The 24,322-nt window shown below is 36.2% G+C and overlaps 1 protein-coding gene and 1 long non-coding RNA gene across 2 annotated transcripts; both read left to right on the plus strand.

Annotated features, from left to right (window-relative positions):
- The first annotated feature begins 350 nt into the window (after nucleotides 1–350).
- LOC117062833 (ankyrin repeat domain-containing protein 36A-like) lies at nucleotides 351–7,440 on the plus strand. The gene is made up of 10 exons (XM_033176729.1): nucleotides 351–381; nucleotides 2,029–2,097; nucleotides 2,198–2,229; nucleotides 2,323–2,395; nucleotides 4,075–4,103; nucleotides 4,197–4,269; nucleotides 5,089–5,117; nucleotides 5,212–5,284; nucleotides 6,958–6,989; nucleotides 7,084–7,440. Exons 1-10 carry the CDS (start codon nucleotides 351–353, stop codon nucleotides 7,177–7,179), a joined length of 537 nt encoding a protein of 178 aa, XP_033032620.1. The 3' UTR covers nucleotides 7,180–7,440.
- A 1,522-nt stretch (nucleotides 7,441–8,962) lies between these two features.
- LOC117062199 lies at nucleotides 8,963–22,108 on the plus strand. Its single transcript, XR_004428250.1, has 6 exons — nucleotides 8,963–9,035; nucleotides 10,701–10,729; nucleotides 10,834–10,906; nucleotides 12,569–12,597; nucleotides 14,440–14,468; nucleotides 22,021–22,108. It is a non-coding gene; the product is annotated as an uncharacterized LOC117062199 (long non-coding RNA).
- Nucleotides 22,109–24,322: the final 2,214 nt, after the last annotated feature.

A 24,322-nucleotide genomic window follows, 5' to 3' on the forward strand; every position in this document is an offset into this window, starting at 1 on the left:
AGTACTGTCTCCTGGAGAGGAAAATAGGTAAGATAGGCCCCTGAGCCTATGATAATAACTCATAATATGAAGTGAAAACATAGAGACAAAATGAGAGGTGATAGGTACTCAAACCGATGTGAGTGAAGAACAGCTGTGAAACAGAGTGTCTATGGGAGAGAGGAGGTCATGGGACTGCTTTTGTGAAAAATTTGTACATGTTAGTCAAGTGTCTGACACATTTAACATTTTAATAAAGTAAAATCTTATCTTCCCGTGTGTCAATATGGGTTGGTACAGATGTCACAATGCAGTGGTGGTGAGAATAATGAAGAAACGAATGTGGAGGTAAAAGAATGAAGTCCACCAATATGGACATTAGATTTATGAATGAAGAGGAGTGTATGTCAAATTGGGCAGGAGTAAACAAAGAAAGCAGCTAGCTAGGTAGAATGGAGGTTTCTGATGAGGAGACTTGTGGGAAGTCACTTAATTGAAAGCAGAAGTTAGAAGGATGAGGGCGACCAACAGGGTCTCATTTCTTCTCCGTAGAAGTTTTGCACATCAATGATATGTGCTTCGTTCACATCAGTTAGCATATTGGGATGCAGCTTAATCTAGAAAAAGTGTGTGTGTTTTTTGTTTTTGTTTGTTTCTTTTTAGGAAGCTGTGTTTGCTGAGTAGTTATTTCATAAAAGGACCTGAGAGATCCCTATAGTATATCATATAAAACTAGATTTAGAAAAAAGGAATCAAAGAATACGTTTTTAGAGTATTAAATGGACAACTGCCAATAATCATGGCAATCATGACATATATATATATATATATATATAGGCATTAAGTCATTGGTTGGTTATTTATAAGAAAAGTAGCGATTTAGAAACTTTGTTTAGTTTATTTTCATAGGAATCTATGAAAATCTACACATTATTTCATTGACATGTATGTTTTGGCGAAAGTGGACGAAGAGACAGGGAGAAGGCCAAACTGCTGAATCCAGGATATGTAAAAATGTCAGGAGCCTTCATGAGTATAAAGAAAATGATTTTTAAAATTATGACTCTAAGATTAAGTGAACTCACTTCAGATGCTTTTGGAATATTTGCATGCCAGAAGATCTGACTTCTGGCTGCTCCAATGTCTACTGGAATCAGGAAGGAGTGCTAGAATTGGGACAAACCACAGTGTCTCATTATTCCTGGTTATTACCGTCAGACATCAGAGATATATTTTTATTAGTTACTCAAATGAGTTAAAATTTAATATGAATACATTAGCTTTTTTCCAAAGTGCTGACTTTCTTGTTAAAATAGCTATTTAGTGAAAATTCTTTATAGTAAAGTGATAGTCCAGAGCAGACTAATTTTAGAGAGAGAAATAATGTTGAATGCATTAATTGAATCCTAAAATGGTTATTTTCAATGAACATTGGACTGATATCCAAATGTAAAACTTATTAATATCTAATGCATGCTGCAATTCCATTTTGTATAAATATGTATAATTTTTGTACTTTTTGATGGGGTTTATATATTATACCTTCTTGCCATTAGTGGATGAAGAAACTTTCTGAAGGCTAAACTAGAGAATACAAGAAATGTAGGCAGATTATTGCACCATGTGGGTATGATAAATAATGAATGTTACCTACTAGAATTCACCAAACATATATCCAAGCTGATCAATTTAGGACACTTCCACTGAGGAGACATGAAGTGTACATTCAGCTGAAGTGTCATTGTAATTGTGTACCTTCTTAGCTATCAGGCAAGTTAAAGAGCATGATGAATGTTTGTAGTATAATGGTATATGTCCTTCTGATCTCTTGCATTAAAGACATGCGAGAGCGTGTACCACCTGCTTTGACATTGATTCTCAGGTGTATGAGTTGCTCCTCTGATTTTAGAGCACATTTGTCCTCATCACTCGGCATATCCACATTGATACTGACACTGTTTCATTTTAGCTTTAGACATATGACAAATCATATCAGGTTTGAAATTGTAAGGGTATATTTCGTGAAGCCTGTGTTCCTGTTTTCTTCAGTATATTTCTGTCATGTTCCTGTCCCAAGACACAAAGTAGAAGACATCAAAGCCTACACTAATACAGGAAGTAGGATACAGCTTGATGCTAACACTGCATATGTATGGAATGTATGGATAACTTTATCATATTTACACATGATTGATTATGTATCCCTTTTGCTTTTCAGTGTCTTCTCAGGAAGAAACAACAGCCTTGCAGGTGATTAAAATCTCATTTATATTTGAGCTGGTAAATGTATAGTCTATGAAACACACTTTATTTATTGATTATTTTGTTTCAAATTCCATTCAGGCGACAAGTGACAAGGAAGATTCTGTTTCGAATACAGCTACAGAAATAAAGGATGGACAACAATCTGGGACAGGTAATTTTGTAAAACACATTTAACGTCATGTTCAGTCAAGACAGAAAAGAACTTCTCTTCCCCCAATAAATCAGCGAGGGACTCGTTGATGCTGCACACTCTGATTCAGCAGGCCTGAGATTCTTCATTTGTAGTAAGTTCTCGGGTGATGCTGATGCTGCTGGTGTTGGACATGATCTTCGCAGTAAGATTATAGACTTCCTCACATTGAAATTGGGAAGAAGAAACATTGGAGAGCAGGTCAAGACATAAGGGGCTCAGGGAACAGCATAATTTTGTGTTAATTGTACGCATGTTTTCACCAAGGGTGGAAGGAGAAAGAGATGAAGTATAGATTTTAGATAAGTCACATCATCCTGCTAAAAACAGACAGAAAAGTGAATGTAATAACTCACAGACACTATAGAACGAGAACTAACGAGGCAACTGATGTAGCAATTATTTTTCCTAAGGAGGAGAGATTGTGAGGCAGGAAGGTGGCAAAAGAAAGGGTTATTTATGTAATTTTTGGGTTCTGCAGAGGAAACCTGAGTGAACTCACTTCAGATGTTTTTGGAATATTTGCATAAAGAAGATTTGATTTTGGCAGCACCAGGAGCTAGAGGATGCAGGAAAGAATGCTAGAAATGGGATAAACCACATGACTATTACTCCTCTTTGTTAATATTAGGCATCAGACTTACATGTTTTGTTGATTTTAGTTATAAAAATTAGAGAAACTTGAATATGAACACATTGGCCTCTGTGATCAAAGAGCAAAGTCTTGGATAAAATAGCTATTTAATGAATATTCTTTAGAGAATAGTATGATACTCCTAACAAGACTATTTTAGAAACAAAAATAATGTTGAATTCATCAACTGACTCTTAAAAGGGTCATTTTCAAAGAATGTTGGAGTGATTTCTGAATGTAAACACTTATTAATATCCAATGGCTGTAGGAGTTTTATTTAGTAGAAGTATGTCAAAATTAATAATTGATGATGCTTTTTATTGAGGTGCATGTGTTATACTTTGTTGCCATGAGTGGATGAAGAAATGTTCGGAAGGCTAAGCTAGAGAATACAAGAAACTTAGGCAAATTATTACACCACATGGTGTGAGAAATAATGAATATTATTACTCGGATTCAGGAGACATATATCCAAGCTGATCAATTCAGGACACTTACACTTAAGGGACGTGAAGTGTATATTCATCTCAAGTGTCATTGTAATTGTGTAAGTTCTCAGTTATCAGGCAAGTTAAAGAGCATGATGAATGTTTGTAGTATAATGGTGTAAATGCTTCTGATGTATTGCATGAAAAACATGTGGGATCATGTACCACCTGCTTTGACATTGATTCTCAGGTGTATGAATTGCTGCTCTGATTTTACATCACATTTCTCCTCATCACTCGCCATATCCACATTGCTATTAACATTGTTTTATTTTAGTTTTAGACATATGACAAATCATACCATGTTTGAAATTGTAAGGGTATATGTCGTGAAGCTTGTATTCCTTTTTTTTCAATCTATTTCTGTCGTGTTCCAGTCTCCATACACAAACTAGAAAACATCAAAGCCTACACTAATACAGGCAGGAGGATACAGTTTGATGCTAGCACTTCATGAGTGTATGAATAATATTATCATATGTACATGTGAGTGATTATATATCCCTTTTGCTTTTCAGTGTCTTCCCAGAAACAACCACCCTTGAAGGTAATTAAACTGTCTTTTATACTTTGAACCATTAACTGTATAGTTTATGAAATATACTTTTTTACTGACTATTTTGTTTCAAATTCCATTCAGGCTACAAGTGACAAGAAAGATTCTGTTTCCAATATAGCCACAGAAATAAAGGATGGACAAGAATCTGGGACAGGTAATTCTGCAAAACACATTTAATGTCATGTTCAGTCCAGATAGAAAAGAACTTCTCTTCCCAGTATAGATCAGCGGGTCACTCGTCGAAGCTGCACATTCTGATTCAGCAGGACTGAAATTCTTCATATGTAATAAGTTCTCGGGTGACACTGATGCTGCTGGTCTTGGACATGATCTTCCCAGCCTAAACTAGAGGACACAACAAATGTAGGCACATTATTACACAACATGGGTTTGAGAAATAAAGAATATTATATACTAGGATTATCCAAACCTGTATCCAAACTGATGAAGCTGGGACACTTCCACTGAGGACTTGTGAAGTGCACAATTCTACAGAAGTGTCACTGCCATTGTGTACCTGCTCAATTATCAGGCAAGTTAAAGATCATGATGAATATCAGTAGTATAACGGTATAAATCCTTCTGGTGTCTTGCATGAGAAACATGCAGTAGCATTTACTACCTTCTTTGACATTGATTCCTGGGTGTATGAGTTGCTCCTCTGATTTTAGATCACAATTCTTTTCATCATTCGGGGTATTCACATTGATGTCAACACTTTTTATTTCAGTAATACACACATGACTCATAATATCTCTTTGTAATTTGAGACTGTATATTTTCTGGAAGCCTGTATTCCCATTTTCTTCAGTGTATTTCCTCATGTTCCTGTCCCAAAGACACAAACTATAAAACATCAAATCCGATGCTAGTACAGGCAGGAGGGTACAGCTTGATGCTAACACTGCATGAATGTATGGATAACTTTATCATATTTACATATGATGGATTATATATTTCTTTTGCATTTCAGTGTCTCCTCAGAAACAATCAGCCTGGAAGGTAGTTACTCTTTCATTTATATTTTGAGTTACTAATTGTATAGTCTATGAAATATATATCATGTATTGACTATTTTGCTTCTCATTCCACTCAGGTTATATTTAAAAAGAAATTTCCTGTTTTGAATATTGCAAGAAGAGTGATGGTTGGTCAGAAATCTGGAACAGGTAATTTGGCAATACACATTTAATGTCATGTGCACTCAAGATAGAAGAGAACGTCCCACCCCTGAATAAATCAGCAGGGGGCTCATTGAAAATGCACTTTCTGATTCAGCAGGCCTGAGATTGTGCATTTCTAGTAAGTTCTCAGGTGATTTTGATGCTGCTGTTCCTTGGCCATGATCTTAGTAACAAGGTTATAGACTTCCCTACATTGAAATCATGTAGAAGAACCGTTGGAAAACAGTCTAAGACATAAGAGGATCAGGGGACAGCATAAATTTGCTGTGATTTCAGAGCATGTTTCTACGGAGAGGGGAAGGAGAAAGAGAAGAAGTAATAGAAGTTATAGATGTCAGATGGTTCTGCTACAACCAGAGGGAAGAAGTTGTCATAATAACCCATAAACACTGGAGAATGAGAAGCAAAGTGACCACTGATGTAGTAATTATTTTCATCAAGAAAAAGGGATTGCAAGGCAAGAAAGAGGGAAAGGAAGAAGTTAGTTAGGTAATTTTGGGTTTCTGCTGAGGAAACCTGAGCGAACTCACTTCAGATGCTTTTGGAATATTTGCATGCCAGAAGATCTGACTTCTGGCTGCTCCAACGTCTACTGGAATCAGGAAGGAGTGCTAGAATTGGGATAAACCACAGTGTCTCATTATTCCTGTTTATTACTGTCAGACATCAGAGATATATTTTTATTAGTTACTCAAATGAGTTAAAATTTAATATGAATACATTAGCTTTTTTCCAAAGTGCTGACTTTTTTGTTAAAATAGCTATTTAGTGAAAATTCTTTATAGTAAAGTGATAGTCCAGAGCAGACTAATTTTAGAGAGAGAAATAATGTTGAATGCATTAATTGAATCCTAAAATGGTTATTTTCAATGAACATTGGACTGATATCCAAATGTAAAACTTATTAATATCTAATGCGTGCTGCAATTCCATTTTGTATAAATATGTATAATTTTTTGTACTTTTTGATGGGGTTTATATATTATACCTTCTTGCCATTAGTGGATGAAGAAACTTTCTGAAGGCTAAACTAGAGAATACAAGAAATGTAGGCAGATTATTGCACCATGTGGGTATGATAAATAATGAATGTTACCTACTAGGATTCACCAAACGTATATCCAAGTTGATCAATGTAGCACACTTCCAGTGAAGAGACGTGAAGTGTACATTCAACTGAAGTGTCATTGTAATTGTGTACCTTCTCAGTTATCAGATAAGTCAAAGAGCATGATGAATGTTTGTAGTATAATGGTGTAAAACCTTTTGATTTCTTGCATGAAGGACATGCGGGATCATGTACCACCTGCTTTGACATTGTTTCTCAGATGTATGAGTTGCTTCTCTGATTTTAGATCACATTTATGCTCATCACTCGGCATATCCACATTGATATTGACACGGTTTTATTTTAGTTTTAGACATATGACATATCATACCATGTTTGAAGCTGTAAGGGTATATTTTGTGAAGCCTGTGTTCCTTTTTTGTTTTCAGTGTATTTCTATCGTGTTCCGGTCCCTAGACAAAAAGTAGAAAACATCAAAGCCTACACTAATACAGGCAGGAAGATACAGCTTGATGCTAACACTGCATTATGTATGGATAACTTTATCATATTTACGTATGAGTGATTATGTATCCCTTTTGCTTTTCAGTGTCTTCTCAGGAAGAAACAACAGCCTTGCAGGTGATTAAAATCTCATTTATATTTTGAGCTGGTAAATGTATAGTCTATGAAACACACTTTATTTATTGATTATTTTGTTTCAAATTCCATTCAGGCGACAAGTGACAAGGAAGATTCTGTTTCGAATACAGCTACAGAAATAAAGGATGGACAACAATCTGGGACAGGTAATTTTGTAAAACACATTTAACGTCATGTTCAGTCAAGACAGAAAAGAACTTCTCTTCCCCCAATAAATCAGCGAGGGACTCGTTGATGCTGCACACTCTGATTCAGCAGGCCTGAGATTCTTCATTTGTAGTAAGTTCTCGGGTGATGCTGATGCTGCTGGTGTTGGACATGATCTTCGCAGTAAGATTATAGACTTCCTCACATTGAAATTGGGAAGAAGAAACATTGGAGAGCAGGTCAAGACATAAGGGGCTCAGGGAACAGCATAATTTTGTGTTAATTGTACGCATGTTTTCACCAAGGTGGAAGGAGAAAGAGATGAAGTATAGATTTTAGATAAGTCACATCACCCTGCTAAAAACAGACAGAAAAGTGAATGTAATAACTCACAGACACTATAGAACGAGAACTAACGAGGCAACTGATGTAGCAATTATTTTTCCTAAGGAGGAGAGATTGTGAGGCAGGAAGGTGGCAAAAGAAAGAGTTATTTATGTAATTTTTGGGTTTCTGCAGAGGAAACCTGAGTGAACTCACTTCAGATGTTTTTGGAATATTTGCATAAAGAAGATTTGATTTTGGCAGCACCAGGAGCTAGAGGATGCAGGAAAGAATGCTAGAAATGGGATAAACCACATTGACTAATTACTCCTCTTTGTTAATATTAGGCATCAGACTTACATGTTTTGTTGATTTTAGTTATAAAAATTAGAGAAACTTGAATATGAACACATTGGCCTCTGTGATCAAAGAGCAAAGTCTTGGATAAAATAGCTATTTAATGAATATTCTTTAGAGAATAGTATGATACTCCTAACAAGACTATTTTAGAAACAAAAATAATGTGAATTCATCAACTGACTCTTAAAAGGGTCATTTTCAAAGAATGTTGGAGTGATTTCTGAATGTAAACACTTATTAATATCCAATGGCTGTAGGAGTTTTATTTAGTAGAAGTATGTCAAAATTAATAATTGATGATGCTTTTTATTGAGGTGCATGTGTTATACTTTGTTGCCATGAGTGGATGAAGAAATGTTCGGAAGGCTAAGCTAGAGAATACAAGAAACTTAGGCAAATTATTACACCACATGGGTGTGAGAAATAATGAGTATTATTTACTCGGATTCAGGAGACATATATCCAAGCTGATCAATTCAGGACACTTACACTTAAGGGACGTGAAGTGTATATTCATCTCAAGTGTCATTGTAATTGTGTACCTTCTCAGTTATCAGATAAGTCAAAGAGCATGATGAATGTTTGTAGTATAATGGTGTAAAACCTTTGATTTCTTGCATGAAGGACATGCGGGATCATGTACCACCTGCTTTGACATTGTTTCTCAGATGTATGAGTTGCTTCTCTGATTTTAGATCACATTTATGCTCATCACTCGGCATATCCACATTGATATTGACACGGTTTTATTTTAGTTTTAGACATATGACATATCATACCATGTTTGAAGCTGTAAGGGTATATTTTGTGAAGCCTGTGTTCCTTTTTGTTTTCAGTGTATTTCTATCGTGTTCCGGTCCCTAGACAAAAGTAGAAAACATCAAAGCCTACACTAATACAGGCAGGAAGATACAGCTTGATGCTAACACTGCATTATGTATGGATAACTTTATCATATTCGTATGAGTGATTATGTATCCCTTTTGCTTTTCAGTGTCTTCTCAGGAAGAAAAACAACAGCCTTGCAGGTGATTAAAATCTCATTTATATTTTGAGCTGGTAATGTATAGTCTATGAAACACACTTTATTTATTGATTATTTTGTTTCAAATTCCATTCAGGCGACAAGTGACAAGGAAGATTCTGTTTCGAATACAGCTACAGAAATAAAGGATGGACAACAATCTGGGACAGGTAATTTTGTAAAACACATTTAACGTCATGTTCAGTCAAGACAGAAAAGAACTTCTCTTCCCCAATAAATCAGCGAGGGACTCGTTGATGCTGCACCTCTGATTCAGCAGGCCTGAGATTCTTCATTTGTAGTAAGTTCTCGGGTGATGCTGATGCTGCTGGTGTTGGACATGATCTTCGCAGTAAGATTATAGACTTCCTCACATTGAAATTGGGAAGAAGAAACATTGGAGAGCAGGTCAAGACATAAGGGGCTCAGGGAACAGCATAATTTTGTGTTAATTGTACGCATGTTTTCACCAAGGGTGGAAGGAGAAAGAGATGAAGTATAGATTTTAGATAAGTCACATCATCCTGCTAAAAACAGACAGAAAAGTGAATGTAATACTCACAGACACAAAGAAGAAGAACTAACGAGGCAATGATGTAGCAATTATTTTCCTAAGGAGGAGAGATTGTGAGGCAGGAAGGTGGCAAAAGAAAGAGTTATTTATGTAATTTTGGGTTTCTGCAGAGGAAACCTGAGTGAACTCACTTCAGATGTTTTGGAATATTTGCATAAAGAAGATTTGATTTTGGCAGCACCAGGAGCTAGAGGATGCAGGAAAGAATGCTAGAAATGGGATAAACCACATTGACTAATTACTCTTTGTTAATATTAGGCATCAGACTTATATGTTTTGTTGATTTTAGTTATAAAAATTAGAGAAACTTGAATATGAACACATTGGCCTCTGTGATCAAAGAGCAAAGTCTTGGATAAAATAGCTATTTAATGAATATTCTTTAGAGAATAGTATGATACTCCTAACAAGACTATTTTAGAAACAAAAATAATGTTGAATTCATCAACTGACTCTTAAAAGGGTCATTTTCAAAGAATGTTGGAGTGATTTCTGAATGTAAACACTATTAATATCCAATGGCTGTAGGTTTTATTTAGTAGAAGTATGTCAAAATTAATAATTGATGATGCTTTTTATTGAGGTGCATGTGTTATACTTTGTTGCCATGAGTGGATGAAGAAATGTTCGGAAGGCTAAGCTAGAGAATACAAGAAACTTAGGCAAATTATTACACCACATGGGTGTGAGAATAATGAGTATTTACTCGGATTCAGGAGACATATATCCAAGCTGATCAATTCAGGACACTTACACTTAAGGGACGTGAAGTGTATTCATCTCAAGTGTCATTGTAATTGTGTAAGTTCTCAGTTATCAGGCAAGTTAAAGAGCATGATGAATGTTTGTAGTATAATGGTGTAAATCCTTCTGATTTCTTGCATGAAAGACATGCGGGATCATGTACTTCCTGTTTCGACATTGATTCTCAGGTGTATGAATTGCTGCTCTGATTTTAGATCACATTTATCCTCATCACTGGACATATCTGCACTGATGTTGACATGATTTTATCTTAGTTTGAGACATATGACAAATCAAACCATGTTTGAAATTGGAAGGGTATATTTTGTGAAGCCTATATTCCTTTTCTTCAGTGTATTTCTGTCGCCTTCCAGTCCCCCCGGACACAAAGTCGAAAACATCAAATCCTAGACTAATACAGGCAGGAGGATACAGCTTGATGCTAACACTTCATGAATATATGAATAGCATTATCATATGTACTTGTGAGTGATTATGTATCCCTTTTGCTTTTCAGTGTCCTGTCAGAAACAACCAGCCTTGAAGGTAATTAAACTCTCATTTATATTTTGATCTAGTAACTGTACAGTCTATGAAATATACTTTATGAAATATACTTTATTGATTATTTTGTTTCAAATTCCATTCAGGCTACAAGTGACACGGAAGGTTCTGTTTTGAATATAGCCACAGAAATAAAGGATGCACAAATATGTGGGACAGGTAATTTTGCCAAACACGTTTAATGTGATGTTCTATAAAGACAGAAGAGAATTTCCCTTCCCCAAATAAATCGGCTGTGGGTTCATCAAAACTTCATGTTCTGAATCAGCATGCCTGAGATGCTTCATTTATAATAAGTTATCAGGTGACCCTGATGCTGCTGGTCTTTGGCCATGATCTGAGTAGTAAGACTATACATTTCCCTATATTGAAACTGGCAAGAAGAATCATTGGTGAGCAGTTCAAGACATAACAGACTAAGGGGAAAACATAATTTTGCTTTAAATCTACAGTATGTTTCCATCAAGAGGGAAAGGAGAAAGAGATGAAGTAATAGAAATTATAGGCATCAGATTGTATTGCTATAAACGGAGGGAAAAGTGATCCTAATACCCCATAAACACTGTAGAATGAGAACTAACCAGACCACTGATGTAGCAGTTATTTTCCTCAAGGATGAGGGGTTGTGAGGCAGGAAGGAGGGAAAAGAAGAAGTTATTGATGTAATTTTGGAGTTTCTGCTGAGGAAACCTGAGTAAGGTTACTTCAGATGCATTTGGAATATTTACATAAAAGAAGATTTGATTTTGGCTGCTGCAGGAACTACTGGAAGCAGGAAATAATGCTAGAATTGTGATAAACCACATTGACTTGTTACCCCTCTTTGTTACTACGAGGCATCAGAGATACATGTTTTGTTGATTTTAGCCGTAAAAATGAGACAAACTTGAATATGAACACACTGCTTTCATTGTTCAGGGAGCTAACTCTTGGATAAAATAGCTACTCCGTGAAACTTCTTTAGAGAATAGTGTGAAATTCCCAACAAGACTATTTTAGTAACAAAAATTATGTTGAATTCAAATTAACTCCTAAAATGGTCATTTGCAATGAATATTGGAGTGATTTCTGGATGTAAATTTTATTAATATCTAATGCTGGTAACAGTGTAACTTTGTAGAAGTATGTCAAAATTGGTAATTCATATTTCTATTGAGGCTAATATGTTATTTTTTGTTACGTTGAATGTTTGAAGAAAATTTCAGAAGGCTAAACTTGCAGAGTCAAGAAAGTTAGTCAAATTATTTCAGCACACGGGAGTGAGAAATAATGAAATTATCTACTAGGTTTCAACAAGCATATATCCAAGCTGATCAATTTAGGACATTTCCACTGAAGAGATGTGAAGTGTCATTGTAATTGTGTACCTTCCTAGTTATCGGACGAGTTAAAGAGCGTGATGAATGTTTGTAGTATAATTATGTAAACCCTTCTGCTTTCTTGCCTGAAAGACATGGAGGATCATGTACCACCTGCTTTGACATTGATTCTCAGGTGTATGAATTGCTGCTCTGATTTTACATCACATTTCTCCTCATCACTCGCCATATCCATATTCATATAGACAGGGTTTTATTTTAGTTTTAGACATACGACAAATCATACCAAGTTTGCTATTGTAAGGGCATGTTTCGTGAAGCCTGTGTTCCCTTTTTTCAGTGTATTTCTGTCATGTTCCAGTCCCCAGACACAAAGTAGGAAACATCAGAGCCTACACCAATACAAGCAGGAGGATACAGCTTGATGATAACACTGTATGCATGTATGGATAACTTTATCATATTTACTTACGAGTGATTATATATCCCTTTTGCTTTTCAGTGTCTTCTCCGAAACCACCAGCCTTGAAGGTAATTAAATTTTTATTTGTATTTTGAACTAGTAACTACAGAGTCTATGAAACATACTTTATTTATTGATTATTGTGTTTCAAATTCCATTCAGGCTACAAGTCACAAAAAAGATTCTGATTTGAATAGAGCCACAGAAAAACAGGATGTACAAAAGTCTGGTACAGGTAACTTTACAGAACACATTTAGTGTCATGTTCAGTCCAGATGTAGAAGAACTTCTCTTCCCTGAATAAATAGCGGGGGACTCGTTGAAGATGTACATTCTGAATCATCAGGCCTGAGATTCTTCAGTTGTAATAAGTTCTTGGGTGATGCTGATGCTGCTGGTCTTAGACATGATCTTCACAATAAGATGATAGACTTCCCCACATTGCAATTGGGAAGAAGATACATTGGAGAGCAGGTCAAGACATAAGGGGCTTAGGGGACAGAATAATTTTGCCTTAATTCTACAGCATGTTCTTACCAAGGGTGGAAGGAGAAAGAGACGACGTATAGATTTTACATTCACATCGTACTGCTGAAAACAGACAGTAAAGTGATCGTAATAACTCATCCACAGTGTAGAACAAGAACTAATGAGTCCACTGATGTAGCAATTCGTTTTCTCAAGGAAGAGGGATTGTGAGGCAGGAAGGAGGGCAAAGAAGGAGTTATTTATGTAATTTTGGGTTTTCTGCTGAGGAAACCTGAGTGAACTCACTTCAGATGCATTTGGCATATTTGCATAAAGAAGATTTGATTTTGGCAGCACCAGGAACTACAGGATGCAGGAAAGAATGCTAGAATTGGTGTAAACCACATTGACTAATTACTGCTCTTTGTTACTATTAGGCCTCAGACTTACATGTTTTGTTGATTTTAATTATAACAATTGGATAAACTTGAACGGGAATACATTTGCTTCTTTGATCAAAGAGCAAGTCTTGGATAAAATCGCTATTTAATGAATATTCTTTAGAGAATGGCATGATACTCCTAACAAGACTATTTTAGAAACAAAAGTAATGTGGAATTGATAAACTGACTGCATGGTCATTCTCAATGAATATTGGTGTGATTTTGGAATGGAAAAGCTTATTAATATCCAGTGTTTGTAGCATTTTTACTTAGTAGAAGTATGTCAAAATTAATGTAATTGAGGATGCTTTTAATTCAAGTTTATATATTATACTTTGTTGCCATGAGTGGGTGAAGAAATGTTCAGAAGGCTAAACTAGAGAATACAAGAAACTTAGGCAAATTATTGCATCACACGGGTGTAAGAAATAATGACTATTATTTACTCGAATTCAGGAACCATATATCCATGCTGATCTACTTAGGACACTTCCACTTAAGAGATGTGAAGTGTATGTTCAACTGAAATGTCATTGTAATTGTGTACCTTCTCAGTTATCAGGCAAGTTAAAGAACATGATGAATGTCTGTAGTATAATAGTGTAAATGCTTCTGATGTATTGCATGCAAAACATGTGGGATCATGTACCACCTGCTTTGACATTGATTCTCAGGTGTATGAATTGCTGCTCTGATTTTACATCACATTTCTCCTCATCACTCGCCATATCCATATTGATATAGACAGGGTTTTATTTTAGTTTTAGACATATGACAAATCATACCAAGTTTGCAATTGTAAGGGTATATTCATGAGGCCTGTGTTCCCATTTTTCGGTGTATTTCTGTCATATTTTGTTCCCAGACACAAAGTAGGAAACATCAGAGCCTACACCAATACAAGCAGGAGGATACAGCTTGATGATAACACTGTATGCATGTATGGATAACTTTATCATATTTTCTTACGAGTGATTATATATCCCTTTTGCTTTTCAGTGTCTTCTCAGAAACCACCAGCCTTGAAGGTAATTAAATTTTATTTATATTTTGAACTAGTAACTACAGAGTCTATGAAACATACTTTATTTATTGATTATTGTGTTTCAAATTCCCTTCAGGCTACAGTCACAAAGATTGTGTTCCGAATAGAGCCACAGAAATAAAGGATGGACAAAAATCTGGTACAGGTAATTTTACAGAACACATTTAGTGTCATGTTCAGTCCAGATGTAGAAGAACTTCTCTTCCCTGAATAAATAGCGGGGGACTCGTTGACGATGTACATTCTGAATCATCAGGCGTGAGATTCTTCAGTTGTAATAAGTTCTTGGGTGATGCTGATGCTGCTGGTCTTAGACATGATCTTCACATAAGATGATAGACTTCCCCACATTGCAATTGGGAAGAAGATACATTGGAGAGCAGGTCAAGACATAAGGGGCTTAGGGGACAGAATAATTTTGCCTTAATTCTACAGCATGTTCTTACCAAGGGTGGAAGGAGAAAGAGACGACGTATAGATTTTACATTCACATCGTACTGCTGAAAACAGACAGTAAAGTGATCGTAATAACTCATCCACAGTGTAGAACAAGAACTAATGAGTCCACTGATGTAGCAATTCGTTTTCTCAAGGAAGAGGGATTGTGAGGCAGGAAGGAGGGCAAAGAAGTAGTTATTTATGTAATTTTGGGTTTTCTGCTGAGGAAACCTGAGTGAACTCACTTCAGATGCATTTGGCATATTTGCATAAAGAAGATTTGATTTTGGCAGCACCAGGAACTACAGGATGCAGGAAAGAATGCTAGAATTGGTGTAAACCACATTGACTAATTACTGCTCTTTGTTACTATTAGGCCTCAGACTTACATGTTTTGTTGATTTTAGTTGTAACAATTGGATAAACTTGAACGGAATACATTTGCTTCTTTGATCAAAGAGCAAGTCTTGGATAAAATCGCTGCTTAATGAATATTCTTTAGAGAATGGCATGATACTCCTAACAAGACTATTTTAGAAACAAAAGTAATGTGGAATTGATAAACTGACTGCATGGTCATTCTCAATGAATATTGGTGTGATTTTGGAATGGAAAAGCTTATTAATATCCAGTGTTTGTAGCATTTTTACTTAGTAGAAGTATGTCAAAATTAATGTAATTGAGGATGCTTTTAATTGAAGTTTATATATTATACTTTGTTGCCATGAGTGGGTGAAGAAATGTTCAGAAGGCTAAACTAGAGAATACAAGAAACTTAGGCAAATTGTTGCATCACACGGGTGTAGGAAATAATGACTATTATTTACTCGAATTCAGGAACCATATATCCATGCGGATCTACTTAGGACACTTCCACTTAAGAGATGTGAAGTGTATTTCAACTGAAATGTCATTGTAATTGTGTACCTTCTCAGTTATTAGGCAAGTTAAAGAACATGATGAATGTCTGTAGTGTAATAGTGTAAATGCTTCTGATGTATTGCATGCAAAACATGTGGGATCATGTACCACCTGCTTTGACATTGATTCTCAGGTATATGAATTGCTGCTCTGATTTTACATCACATTTCTCCTCATCACTCGCCATATCCATATTGATATAGACAGGGTTTTATTTTAGTTTTAGACATATGACAAATCATACCAAGTTTGCAATTGTAAGGGTATATTTCATGAGGCCTGTGTTCCCATTTTTCGGTGTATTTCTGTCATATTTTGTTCCCAGACACAAAGTAGGAAACATCAGAGCCTACACCAATACAAGCAGGAGGATACAGCTTGATGATAACACTGTATGCATGTATGGATAACTTTATCATATTTTCTTACGAGTGATTATATATCCCTTTTGCTTTTCAGTGTCTTCTCAGAAACCACAGCCTTGAAGGTAATTAAATTTTATTTATATTTTGAACTAGTAACTACAGAGTCTATGAAACATACTTTATTTATTGATTATTGTGTTTCAAATTCCCTTCAGGCTACACGTCACAAAGATTGTGTTCCGAATAGAGCCACAGAAATAAAGGATGGACAAAAATCTGGTACAGGTAATTTTACAGAACACATTTAGTGTCATGTTCAGTCCAGATGTAGAAGAACTTCTCTTCCCTGAATAAATAGCGGGGGACTCGTTGACGATGTACATTCTGAATCATCAGGCGTGAGATTCTTCAGTTGTAATAAGTTCTTGGGTGATGCTGATGCTGCTGGTCTTAGACATGATCTTCACAATAAGATGATAGACTTCCCCACATTGCAATTGGGAAGAAGATACATTGGAGAGCAGGTCAAGACATAAGGGGCTTAGGGGACAGAATAATTTTGCCTTAATTCTACAGCATGTTCTTACCAAGGGTGGAAGGAGAAAGAGACGACGTATAGATTTTACATTCACATCGTACTGCTGAAAACAGACAGTAAAGTGATCGTAATAACTCATCCACAGTGTAGAACAAGAACTAATGAGTCCACTGATGTAGCAATTCGTTTTCTCAAGGAAGAGGGATTGTGAGGCAGGAAGGAGGGCAAAGAAGTAGTTATTTATGTAATTTTGGGTTTTCTGCTGAGGAAACCTGAGTGAACTCACTTCAGATGCATTTGGCATATTTGCATAAAGAAGATTTGATTTTGGCAGCACCAGGAACTACAGGATGCAGGAAAGAATGCTAGAATTGGTGTAAACCACATTGACTAATTACTGCTCTTTGTTACTATTAGGCCTCAGACTTACATGTTTTGTTGATTTTAGTTGTAACAATTGGATAAACTTGAACGGGAATACATTTGCTTCTTGATCAAAGAGCAAGTCTTGGATAAAATCGCTGCTTAATGAATATTCTTTAGAGAATGGCATGATACTCCTAACAAGACTATTTTAGAAACAAAAGTAATGTGGAATTGATAAACTGACTGCATGGTCATTCTCAATGAATATTGGTGTGATTTTGGAATGGAAAAGCTTATTAATATCCAGTGTTTGTAGCATTTTTACTTAGTAGAAGTATGTCAAAATTAATGTAATTGAGGATGCTTTTAATTGAAGTTTATATATTATACTTTGTTGCCATGAGTGGGTGAAGAAATGTTCAGAAGGCTAAACTAGAGAATACAAGAAACTTAGGCAAATTGTTGCATCACACGGGTGTAGAAATAATGACTATTATTTACTCGAATTCAGGAACCATATATCCATGCGGATCTACTTAGGACACTTCCACTTAAGAGATGTGAAGTGTATGTTCAACTGAAATGTCATTGTAATTGTGTACCTTCTCAGTTATTAGGCAAGTTAAAGAACATGATGAATGTCTGTAGTGTAATAGTGTAAATGCTTCTGATGTATTGCATGCAAAACATGTGGGATCATGTACCACCTGCTTTGACATTGATTCTCAGGTATATGAATTGCTGCTCTGATTTTACATCACATTTCTCCTCATCACTCGCCATATCCATATTGATATAGACAGGGTTTTATTTTAGTTTTAGACATATGACAAATCATACCAAGTTTGCAATTGTAAGGGTATATTTCATGAGGCCTGTGTTCCCTTTTTTCGGTGTATTTCTGTCATGTTCCGTCCCCAGACACAAAGTAGGAAACATCAGAGCCTACACCAATACAAGCAGGAGGATACAGCTTGATGATAACACTGTATGCATGTATGGATAACTTTATCATATTTACTTACGAGTGATTATATATCCCTTTTGCTTTTCAGTGTCTTCTCAGAAACCACAGGCCTTGAAGGTAATTAAACTTTATTTATATTTTGAACTAGTAACTACAGAGTCTATGAAACATACTTATTTATTGATTATTGTGTTTCAAATTCCCTTCAGGCTACACGTCACAAAGATTGTGTTCCGAATAGAGCCACAGAAATAAAGGATGGACAAAAATCTGGTACAGGTAATTTTACAGAACACATTTAGTGTCATGTTCAGTCCAGATGTAGAAGAACTTCTCTTCCTGAATAAATAGCGGGGGACTCGTTGAAGATGTACATCTGAATCATCAGGCGTGAGATTCTTCAGTTGTAATAAGTTCTGGGTGATGCTGATGCTGCTGGTCTTAGACATGATTCACAATAAGATGATAGACTTCCCCACATTGCAATGGGAAGAAGATACATTGGAGAGCAGGTCAAGACATAAGGGGCTTAGGGGACAGAATAATTTTGCCTTAATTCTACAGCATGTTCTTACCAAGGGTGGAAGGAGAAAGAGACGACGTATAGATTTTACATTCACATCGTACTGCTGAAAACAGACAGTAAAGTGATCGTAATAACTCATCCACAGTGTAGAACAAGAACTAATGAGTCCACTGATGTAGCAATTCGTTTTCTCAAGGAAGAGGGATTGTGAGGCAGGAAGGAGGGCAAAGAAGGAGTTATTTATGTAATTTTGGGTTTTCTGCTGAGGAAACCTGAGTGAACTCACTTCAGATGCATTTGGCATATTTGCATAAAGAAGATTTGATTTTGGCAGCACCAGGAACTACAGGATGCAGGAAAGAATGCTAGAATTGGTGTAAACCACATTGACTAATTACTGCTCTTTGTTACTATTAGGCCTCAGACTTACATGTTTTGTTGATTTTAGTTGTAACAATTGGATAAACTTGAACGGGAATACATTTGCTTCATTGATCAAAGAGCAAGTCTTGGATAAAATCGCTGCTTAATGAATATTCTTTAGAGAATGGCATGATACTCCTAACAAGACTATTTTAGAAACAAAAGTAATGTGGAATTGATAAACTGACTGCATGGTCATTCTCAATGAATATTGGTGTGATTTTGGAATGGAAAAGCTTATTAATATCCAGTGTTTATAGCATTTTTACTTAGTAGAAGTATGTCAAAATTAATGTAATTGAGGATGCTTTTAATTGAAGTTTATATATTATACTTTGTTGCCATGAGTGGGTGAAGAAATGTTCAGAAGGCTAAACTAGAGAATACAAGAAACTTAGGCAAATTGTTGCATCACACGGGTGTAGGAAATAATGACTATTATTTACTCGAATTCAGGAACCATATATCCATGCTGATCTACTTAGGACACTTCCACTTAAGAGATGTGAAGTGTATGTTCAACTGAAATGTCATTGTAATTGTGTACCTTCTCAGTTATCAGGCAAGTTAAAGAACATGATGAATGTCTGTAGTATAATAGTGTAAATGCTTCTGATGTATTGCATGCAAAACATGTGGGATCATGTACCACCTGCTTTGACATTGATTCTCAGGTATATGAATTGCTGCTCTGATTTTACATCACATTTCTCCTCATCACTCGCCATATCTATTGATATAGACAGGGTTTTATTTTAGTTTTAGACATATGACAAATCATACCAAGTTTGCAATTGTAAGGGTATATTTCATGAGGCCTGTGTTCCCTTTTTTCGGTGTATTTCTGTCATGTTCCGTCCCCAGACACAAAGTAGGAAACATCAGAGCCTACACCAATACAAGCAGGAGGATACAGCTTGATGATAACACTGTATGCATGTATGGATAACTTTATCATATTTACTTACGAGTGATTATATATCCCTTTTGCTTTTCAGTGTCTTCTCAGAAACCACAGGCCTTGAAGGTAATTAAACTTTTATTTATATTTTGAACTAGTAACTACAGAGTCTATGAAACATACTTTATTTATTGATTATTGTGTTTCAAATTCCCTTCAGGCTACACGTCACAAAGATTGTGTTCCGAATAGAGCCACAGAAATAAAGGATGGACAAAAATCTGGTACAGGTAATTTTACAGAACACATTTAGTGTCATGTTCAGTCCAGATGTAGAAGAACTTCTCTTCCCTGAATAAATAGCGGGGGACTCGTTGACGATGTACATTCTGAATCATCAGGCGTGAGATTCTTCAGTTGTAATAAGTTCTTGGGTGATGCTGATGCTGCTGGTCTTAGACATGATCTTCACAATAAGATGATAGACTTCCCCACATTGCAATTGGGAAGAAGATACATTGGAGAGCAGGTCAAGACATAAGGGGCTTAGGGGACAGAATAATTTTGCCTTAATTCTACAGCATGTTCTTACCAAGGGTGGAAGGAGAAAGAGACGACGTATAGATTTTACATTCACATCGTACTGCTGAAAACAGACAGTAAAGTGATCGTAATAACTCATCCACAGTGTAGAACAAGAACTAATGAGTCCACTGATGTAGCAATTCGTTTTCTCAAGAAAGAGGGATTGTGAGGCAGGAAGGAGGGCAAAGAAGGAGTTATTTATGTAATTTTGGGTTTTCTGCTGAGGAAACCTGAGTGAACTCCCTTCAGATGCATTTGGCATATTTGCATAAAGAAGATTTGATTTTGGCAGCACCAGGAACTACAGGATGCAGGAAAGAATGCTAGAATTGGTGTAAACCACATTGACTAATTACTGCTCTTTGTTACTATTAGGCCTCAGACTTACATGTTTTGTTGATTTTAGTTGTAACAATTGGATAAACTTGAACGGGAATACATTTGCTTCTTTGATCAAAGAGCAAGTCTTGGATAAAATCGCTGCTTAATGAATATTCTTTAGAGAATGGCATGATACTCCTAACAAGACTATTTTAGAAACAAAAGTAATGTGGAATTGATAAACTGACTGCATGGTCATTCTCAATGAATATTGGTGTGATTTTGGAATGGAAAAGCTTATTAATATCCAGTGTTTGTAGCATTTTTACTTAGTAGAAGTATGTCAAAATTAATGTAATTGAGGATGCTTTTAATTGAAGTTTATATATTATACTTTGTTGCCGTGAGTGGGTGAAGAAATGTTCAGAAGGCTAAACTAGAGAATACAAGAAACTTAGGCAAATTATTGCATCACACGGGTGTAGGAAATAATGACTATTATTTACTCGAATTCAGGAACCATATATCCATGCTGATCTACTTAGGACACTTCCACTTAAGAGATGTGAAGTGTATGTTCAACTGAAATGTCATTGTAATTGTGTACCTTCTCAGTTATCAGGCAAGTTAAAGAACATGATGAATGTCTGTAGTATAATAGTGTAAATGCTTCTGATGTATTGCATGCAAAACATGTGGGATCATGTACCACCTGCTTTGACATTGATTCTCAGGTGTATGAATTGCTGCTCTGATTTTACATCACATTTCTCCTCATCACTCGCCATATCCATATTGATATAGACAGGGTTTTATTTTAGTTTTAGACATATGACAAATCATACCATGTTTGAAATTGTAAGGGTATATTTCGTGAAGCTTGTATTCCTTTTTTTTCAATCTGTTTCTGTCGTGTTCCAGTCTCCATACACAAACTAGAAAACATCAAAGCCTACACTAATACAGGCAGGAGGATACAGCTCGATGCTAGCACTTCATGAGTGTATGAATAATATTATCATATGTACATGTGAGTGATTATGTATCCCTTTTGCTTTTCAGTGTCTTCCCAGAAACAACCACCCTTGAAGGTAATTAAACTGTCTTTTATACTTTGAACGATTAACTGTATAGTTTATGAAATATACTTTTTTACTGACTATTTTGTTTCAAATTCCATTCAGGCTGCAAGTGACAAGAAAGATTCTGTTTCCAATATAGCCACAGAAATAAAGGATGGACAAGAATCTGGGACAGGTAATTCTGCAAAACACATTTAATGCCATGTTCAGTCCAGATAGAAAAGAACTTCTCTTCCCCGTATAGATCAGCGGGGGACTCGTCGAAGCTGCACATTCTGATTCAGCAGGACTGAAATTCTTCACATGTAATAAGTTCTCGGGTGACACTGATGCTGCTGGTCTTGGACATGATCTTTGCAGTAAGATTATATATTTCCCCACGTTGAAATTGGGAAGAAGAAACATGGAGAGCAGGTCAAGACATAAGGGGCTCAGAGAACAGCATAATTTTGCTTTAATTCTACAGCATGTTTTCACTAAGGGTGGAAGGAGAAAGAGATGAAGTGTAGATTTTACAGATGTCACATCCTACTGCTGAAAACAGTTGGAAAAGTGATCATAATATTGGGTAGACACTGTAGAACGAGAGCTAACACGACCAACGATGTAGTAGTTAGTTTTCCCAAGGAAGAGGGATTGCGAAGCAGAAAGGAGGGAAAAGAAGAAGTTATTTTTGTAATTTTGGGGTTTCTGCTGAGGAAACCTGAGTGAACTCATTTGCGATGCATTTGGAAGATCTGCATAAAGAAGATTTGATTTTGGCAGCACCAGGAACTACTGGAAACAGGAAACAATGCTAGAATTGGGATAAACCACACTGACTCGTTACTCCTCTTTGTTACTGTTAGACATCAGACTTACATGTTTTGTTGATTTTAATTATAAAAATTAGATAAACTTGAATTTGAATACATTGGCTTATTTGATCAAAGAGCTAATTCTTGGATAAAATAACTATTTAATGAATATTCCTTAGCGAGCATGATACTCCTAAGAAGACTATTTTAGAAACAAAAATGACGTTGAATTCATCATCATCAGTGCCTATGAACCATGGATGCGGAATCCATTTTCCCTGGGTATTTGAGTACATGTGAACCATGGATGGAGAATTCCATTTTCCCTGGGTATTTGAGTACATGTGAACCATGGATTGGGAATTCCATTTTCCCTGGGTATTTGAGTACATGTAAACCATGGATTGGGAATTCCATTTCCCCTGGGTATTTGAGTACATGTGAGTCATGGATTTGCGTACATGTGAACCATGGATGGGGAATTCCATTTTCCATGGTATTTGAGTACATGTGAACCATGGATGGAAATTCCATTTTCCCTGGGTATTTGAGTACATGTGAACCATGGATTGGGGATTCCTTTTTCCCTGGGTATTTGAGTACATGTGAACCATGGATTGGGAATTCCATTTTCCCTGGGTATTTGAGTACATGTGAATCATGGATTGGGGATTCTATTTTCCCTGGGTATTTGAGTACATGTAAACCATGGATGGGGAATTCCATTTTCCCTGGGTATTTGAGTACATGTGAATCATCGATTGGAGATTCCATTTCCCCTGGGTATTTGAGTACATGTGAATGCTGGATTTGGGATCCCATTTCCCCTGTGTGTTTGAGTATATGTGAATCATGGATGGGGAATTCCATTTTCCCTGGGTATATGAGTACATGTGAACCATGGATGGGGAATTCCATTTTCCCTCAGTATTTGAATATATGTGAAACATGGATGGGGAATTCCATTTTCCCTGGGTATTTGAGTACATGTGAAACATGGATTGGATTTCCATTCTCCCTGGGTATTTGACTACATGTGAACCATGGATGGGGAATTCCATTTTCCCTTGGTATTTGAATACATGTGAATCATGGATGGAGAATTCCATTTTCCCTGGGTATTTGAGTACATGTGAATCATGCACTGGAATCCCATTTTCTCTGGGTATTTGAGTACATGTGAATCATGGATTGGGGATTCCATTTCCCCTGGGTATTTGAGTACATGTTAAACATGGATTGGGGATTCCATTTCCCCTGGGTATTTGAGTACATGTGAATCATGGATTGGGGATTCCATTTCCCCTGGTTATTTGAGTACACGTGAACCATGGATTGGGGATTCCATTTTCCCTGGGTATTTGAGTACATGTGAACCATGGATTCAGGATTTCATTTTCCCTGGGTATTTGAGTACATGTGAACCATGGATAGGGGATTCCATTTTCCGTGGGTATTTGAGTACATGTGACCCATGGACTGGGGATTCCATTTTCCCAGGGTATTTGAGTACTTGTGAACCATGGATGGGGAATTTCATTTTTCCTGGGTATTTGTGTTCATGTCAATCATGGATTGGGAAATCCATTTTCCCTGGGTATTTGAGT

This window comes from Trachypithecus francoisi, unplaced genomic scaffold, assembly GCF_009764315.1.
Source record: "Trachypithecus francoisi isolate TF-2019V2 unplaced genomic scaffold, Tfra_2.0 Lachesis_group17, whole genome shotgun sequence".
Taxonomy (NCBI): Eukaryota; Metazoa; Chordata; class Mammalia; order Primates; family Cercopithecidae; genus Trachypithecus; species Trachypithecus francoisi.